Below are 7158 nucleotides of genomic sequence, written 5' to 3'. Positions count from 1 at the left end.
AATTCTGTTTCAAGGAATGGATAATTGGGATAATCGTAACGAATATCTTATTATTCAGTTTTTAGGTAGAAGTCTGAACAAATTTAATATATCAAAAAGGGTTTTGTAGATATTATAGTAATTTCAATAGTTGAGATCATGAATCAACATATACTTACTAGTGATTGGCTTCAAGAGGTATTTCTTGGAGTTCAACCGAGTCTGTTGTGAGATAATAACTCACTGAAGACAATAGTGTAAGTGTTGCTCAATTTCATGGATCGGTTGAAGTTAGACATTAACACTGTTGGGTGCCGGCTCAGTGGTCTAGAGGTTAGGCGCTCGCGCGCGAGAGTGATAGGTCCTTGGTTCTAGTCTTGAGAGGCGAGATCAAAGATGCACACTGCTGAGAAGTCCCACAATAGGATGAAACAGCCGTCCAGTGCTTCCAGGTTTTCCATGGTGTTCTAGCTTCAATTGACTCATGATCTCATCTATTGAAATTTAATATATGTTAATATAATATAGAATTTTAATTCAGTCTACAAAGAGATCTTTTTTTATTAAATAAATCGTTTTCATTATCTCTCAGTTGAATTTATTGTAAAATATTGTTATATCTTGTGACCAAGTGGATGTTTAGTTAATGTATGACGTGATAAGACCGCCAATCAGAGAGCAGCGAATTATCGATTGGACCAGTGACACAGGAAAACCGTACGAGCAGTCTAGAGTACGTATCGGTCTTGCTTTCAGCCTAGCCCAGCCAGTTAAGTCCAGAACACCAATAACAGCCTCTGGGATACAAATCCTTATATTTCAAACATACTGAGTTTATATACCAAACAGACTGACCATATCGTACCAATAAAATAGAATATAACATTTGTACAAGATTCAACCAAATGTGGCTGTGAATAGGGGGAACAGTAATCAATAGACTGGGGATAACTCAAGAATGGTAAATTGTATAATAATAGTTCATAGTGTAGTGAACAAAACACCGGTTGGGGACAATCGAATGTATTTAAGCAAAGATTACAGACTATCTCAATAAATTCTGATTACCAAACAATGAACAGTCAATTTGCAAATTAACAACCAATTGTTTCAATCTTCACTGTTTCTTCTCTTATTCCATTGCTCATGCATTTTCCAGACGTTTGCGTTTCATTTCAGTTCTTTCCTCATCGGTCTTCTGCCAAAATACATTCTATGTCTGACCCACACCATATACTACTTATATGGATATAAGTAGACCACACCACAATAGGTCAAAATAAAGCTTATGATAAGAGGAACACGAATATAAATAGTTTAGTTACTTAACAATTATACAATAGGAAATATGCATATCATATTGGTCTATAAATAGTCCTCAAAAGTTACCATTCACAATTCTCTTCGGGATACAACAAACAAAAACATTTTTTCATAGATTCTCTTTGATTCAGTGTTTATTGAATTGATAGAATGTTTAGAATGAGTCTAGCTACAAGTTCATTTAATATGTTTAACAATTTATGAGATTTTTTTGACTAATTTTTTTTAAAGTTCCCGCTTGAAATTTTGTTTTATTTTACATTTATCCGTATAGAAAATTAAACATCATAACTCTAATTGTTGTGATTCAATGAATAGTCCTATTATACCAAAAAAATTTACAGATTCAATTGATATATCAAATAATTATTTAACAGATTCAAAATCTTCAGTCATTTCTTTACATTATGAATATCTTAATCAAAATAAAAATGAAAGTCTAGAACAAGATTCATATAAAATTGAATTACAAAATGTTTTATCGATTCTAGCTCAAAGAGAATTTGAATTGAAAACATTGAAAGATCAGTTAATTCAACAAGAAGCACAATTAACAATGTAATCATTTATATTTTATGTCTTTTACAGACATATATTCCAATTAATTTATTATTATATAGGTTTATTTGAATGGATTGTAAGATTTTATACTTATGTACAGATGTATGTATCTTTGGTTGTGATATACTTAAAGAAACAAGTCTTACGTAACGATGACATGTATGAAGTTGGTAATCAATTGGGCCTTTGATTAAAGTCAATAAACCTCCAAGTATCAGAGTTTTATCGATAGAAATCATTTAATGCTTCAATTTCGTAGACTACATAAAAAATGATGATAAATAAACAATTCTATCTAATACAAACATCCTAATATATAAGAACTTTCGTCTAAATTAGAGCGAATAGTTTCACAGTATTTGGGCGCCAGGTTGGATTTACTTCAAATTCATTCGTTGAGATTTTAAAAATATATTATTCCTATTTAATGACAAACATCTTAAATTCAGTGGGCGATGATGGATAGTCGCTAGCAGTAGAATCCAGGACGCGCGTTTCGTCCTATTTTGGACTCGTCAGCCGCTAGCAACTATTCATCTTTGCTTGCACTGCTTGTGAAATAAGGCCATATCGAGGCAATACGCAAAGTATGCACATATGCCAATTAGAAACTGACCAGTTGCAGTCCTAAACATCAATGGGAAGATTCAAACAAACAATACTAAGTGAATCTTAAGTTCAATTACATATGAAGTGAAGGTATTGCAAAAAAATCTAAAATTAGAATAAATAAATACATGCATAATGATTCGATATTATTTCCTAATGAGAATTAATCTGAAAATGTTATTTATTCATTTTTTTTATTTCAAGGGATAAACATGAATTAATTAGTCAAGAAGAAGAGAAACAAAATCTATATTCTCAATTAAATGTTATGAGGTAAGTATAATTTCATGTATGTAACTTATTGTTTTCAATTGACTTTAAGCTAATGAAGATTTATAGTCTTGTTAGTTAAATAAGAAACGTATTCTTATGTATAGTAATTGATAGGATGAATAAGCAAACAATGCAAACAATATCTTAATATATATGGTTTAAGTATGAAATAATAATTTTTGTATAATACTTGGTTTATCTGAAGTAAATTCAAATAGATAAGTATATAGCGTTTAATTATAAGTCCCAATGAATAACTTAATTGAACTCATATACCAAGAGTTAATGGAACAGTCAACAAATTATTCATAAGATGAATAATCCGTGTCTGTTTTTAACTTTCTCAAATGTCCGTATAAATACCATCTAGCTATTGATTACCTAAATTTCAGTCTGTTCGTGTTGGTAACTCTTCCTTATCAAATTCATGGTCTCCCTTTTGTATACCCAGTGCTATAAAAATAACGAGATACTGGATGAGGTGCTTGAGATTGATGGTTCAGTGTTCTGGTTTAAAGTGTCAGAGGTGTAGCTAGATTTTAGAAACTGAACTTAATAAGTGATGTTCTCATTGTTCGGGTTTCCAATTACTAATCTCCTACCTGGAGATTTAATAATCAACTTCTGTTTAGCAGACAATGTAGATCTGTTTTGCTAAGATGATGATAAGTTATGAAATGATTTTGGAAAATGGTCTTTGAGGGTTGAAAACGTTCATAGTTAGCCAGTGTTCAGCGATAGGTATGCATAAAGGATTACTTGGATGTGTTAAAAACACTAGTTCAGTAATGCAGAGGTTAAGGATGGGGTTTTAGGTATAGGTGGCGAATCTGTCGAGTAGGCTGCATACCTTTATACACTTAAGTTATAGTGGCTTATTTTATAAACACTTTGTCATTTTCCTACTTCAATGTTCTACTCTAGTCAAAAAGTTAGGAAGTTATAAAAGACCAAAAGCTATTATACAAATATATGGCATCTGTCCATGAAGTACTTATTTGTGATCCTAACTGTTCGGGTACATTTAAACGTTCTCGATGAAATGTGTTAAATAGTCACAATTTATAGTTGGAAGTTTAAGTAACACGACTAGAAACCAGCCTCAATTAGATTCTCTTTTTATTCCTCTAAATCTTCAGTTTAGTATGATTTCATAACTTTCATTTGTTTCTTTTGAACTATGTTTCACGTATATTTAATTTTCTATGCAATTCGATATCATCATTTCTTCTGTTCTACCCATCATATTGTTCAGTCAGTTTTACACAACGCAGAACCTCACTCACATATGCATTTGTTCGGGTCGACACACCACGCTAGCACGAAGATATAAATTTTTTTCAAGAAAAATCCCAGATTAGTAAGAGTAGTACCAGTATCAGTATTACTAGAAAAGGTTAGATATCGAAAAAGAAAAAAACTATGTATGAAGCGATCTCGAGATTCAAGTTCTTGAGGAAGATAAAACCAGTATGCACCTACTCAATTGTGAACAACTCTGAGTCATGTCAATCAATGTCTCTAAATATTAATTGCAATAATCACGCGGACCCCAATCAGTTTGTCTATAGCTATTATCTTGTTAATTTATGTTGATGTTGGGTATAGAAACTTGAAATGTTACATGTTCATTGATAAGTGGCACTTCTTTATTACTCACTAACGTATCCCTACTTATTGTGTGTTTTTCGATTTCTGTGACTGTATGAAAAAGATATAAGTAGTCTTACCAATCGAAATCGTGATAATTATTTGAAAATCAATTCACTTGTATCAAACTTTGACTGAATAACCCTTCATTTCTTTAAAATACTTATTTCAATTGCCTGGTTAATAAAAAAATTTCCAAACTGAACATGGCACTTAGTTGTTTTGTGTTCTATTCGCCATCCTTGAAACGCATTACATGCCAGATAAACTAAAAGTTGTCAGTTATTAAGTTGACCAAAATATTCTGTTTAAATAACCAATTTCTTAAGACCTACTTAGGTTTATCAGTTGGAAACATTATATACTTTGTTGAAAGGTGTTTATCACAGTAAATGGAGAGTTAATATTATCTCGACGGAACCTACGGGTTATAATTATTAAATATGAACTACTGATGAATTCCAGAATAGGAAAAACTAAGCTTTCAAGACTTCATCGTTTCTTATTGACTGTTTAAGAACTGGTTCTACACTCAACCAAAAAGGAGGAATTTTTTCATTGACCTATGTTTTATTTTATTGTCAATCCAGAACAACAATGGAACGTTTAAACAAAACAAACGACTACTTATGTTCAGCGTTGCATCGTGAATCAGTTCATAGACCAAGTAGAACGTCACCGTCGAGTGCTTTCTCAGAATGTATGGTGAGTAAATTTTAATCTGAGTTACAAAGTAAATATTCCAGATTGTTTTGCACCATTATTTATTATAGTTTACAGGATATGTAAATGAAGTTTTCAAGTTTTGAAACAGTTGAGACTATATATATTTGCATTAAAAATGGTATAAATAGCAAAAAGGTCTCAGTTTAAAGCTTTACAAAAAGAATCTGTGATAATAGACATGTAGAATGTTGGGTTTTGGCTTAGTGTTCTAAAGGTCAAGGGGTTTCTAATAGTTTTGAAGTTCCTAGGTTCGATTCCCCAATAAGGTCGTGAGTTTGTACTACTGAGCAGTTTCATACTAGGAAGAGAAAGTTGTCCAGTGATTCCTGGTTTTTAATAGTCGTTTAAGTTGTATTAGTCCGTATTGTAAACTATGAATTTATCTTAGTTTACTAATGTTATTCAAAACACAATTAGAAAACTATATCTCTTAGCCTTCAACCTATCTAGAGATAAGTTAGAAACCACTAAAACATTTAAATAAGGTTATAGAGGTCAAGTAGCTAATTCTATTCATTGTTCACAACATTCTATGTTCTATTGGGAAAAATGTCAGTTATTTTTCCATGAAATCATTGAAAAGGAAATTTTTGTTTTCTTCCTCTGATAAACGTTCTACAGATAAAATTATAACAATAACAAGATAACCTCTTGTTTCGTAATTTATCGTCGCTTATTACCTGTTTCCTAAAGATTATTTTTACATCTAAACATGAGACAAAATGTGTATTCTGATTAATTTTATAGGCAGATATGTGAATTATATTATGCTTCCTAAATATTTTAATTTATTTGTTAATATTCAATTCGTTACATTCATATGTTATTTTATTATGTAATATACAAAGAGATAACTGTATAGGAGTATTTTTCTCTTGTTACCAGTTAGGCAGAAATGTCTCTGCATTTGAAGAGAATTCAGTATCCAGTGCTCATTGTTACAGGGATATCAACAATGTCTTGTCTAACCGAGTAAATTAAATCTTCAGTCTAAACAATAGGCGGTTTGTTTGACGTAGTCAAGATGTACTTATTCAATGCTGATCGTATGAATTTCACTGATTTTAAAAAGAAAGATTTTTAAGAGAGGTTCGACGTAGCAGATTTAATATATCATTTGTAATAGAGGTCAATTTATTCACTTTAAGTTCAAGGTGGATAAAATAAAGAAAACGAACACATATCACAGATTTATTCTCTTACTTATCATAATTACAACGACTGTGATGACGAGATAATGAGACTAACTGCCCAATATATAAATTAAGTATTACAGAATAGTCCAATTGTTTTATTTCAGATTGTTTCGTTGAATGATTCCACTTTAATATACCTGGTTTAGATGGTTCGTGCGCGTATATTATTTTATGTGCTTTGAAAATAATGTTACAGGACTAATCGAGAACCAATAAAAACTAAAGAGTACTGAGAGTTATATCCTTATGGTAAGACTATAATTTACAAACTACTTTTGAGAGACGTTAAAGTGACCCTGATAACGTCCACCTACTTACTAGAGCTAAATGAGAGTTATAAACCAGTATGAGGGATTAGGATTATGATTTACTGTTGATGGTTAAGGTTAGGAATCAGATTAATAGTTTTCATCAGGAATTGACATCAGCTAAAATAACAAAACGCTATTTAGACAAATAGGTGGGTGAATTTCGCGCCGAAATCCAAGACCTGCAATCCCAAATCTGACTGGTTCGTCCATAAATTATAGTTTCGCCGTCCTTGCTTAAGACTATTTATCAAGATGTATCTGCAACCGTAGGTAGGGATTGCACCCAAGATCCTCAAGCTTTCCTGTAAGTCGCTCGAAGCTTGAGGATTCAGTTTTTTTTACTTTGGTCGACTTGCGATATAAAGCGATCCATTTTTAATGTCCGGTGATTCGATGAGTTACTTACTGATTGATTGACTCCACAAATTAAAGGCATAACACTATAGTTTCGGTAAATTAATCTCACACTGTGCTGCAAAGTTAGGAGGTTCCAAACTGTGACGAAATAAATTTTCAGTACTCCACAATGT

At 31.7% G+C, this 7158-nt stretch overlaps 1 protein-coding gene across 1 annotated transcript in view; it reads left to right on the top strand.

Annotated features, from left to right (window-relative positions):
• Positions 1–7158, top strand: part of Smp_129350 (putative rab) — a gene marked incomplete at its 5' end in the record, with an annotated part of 40648 nt that overhangs the window by 5369 nt on the left and 28121 nt on the right. The window contains 3 exons of the mRNA XM_018799126.1: positions 1577–1860; positions 2677–2745; positions 4986–5100. Of these exons, the coding sequence (XP_018650946.1) occupies positions 1577–1860; positions 2677–2745; positions 4986–5100 (468 nt within the window). The remainder of the gene's footprint in view (positions 1–1576; positions 1861–2676; positions 2746–4985; positions 5101–7158) is intronic.

Source organism: Schistosoma mansoni, chromosome 3 (genome assembly GCF_000237925.1).
Source record: "Schistosoma mansoni strain Puerto Rico chromosome 3, complete genome".
NCBI classification, from domain to species: domain Eukaryota; kingdom Metazoa; phylum Platyhelminthes; class Trematoda; order Strigeidida; family Schistosomatidae; genus Schistosoma; species Schistosoma mansoni.
The sequence above is the reverse complement of the archived record's forward strand: the minus strand, read 5'-3'. Positions and strand labels throughout refer to the sequence as shown.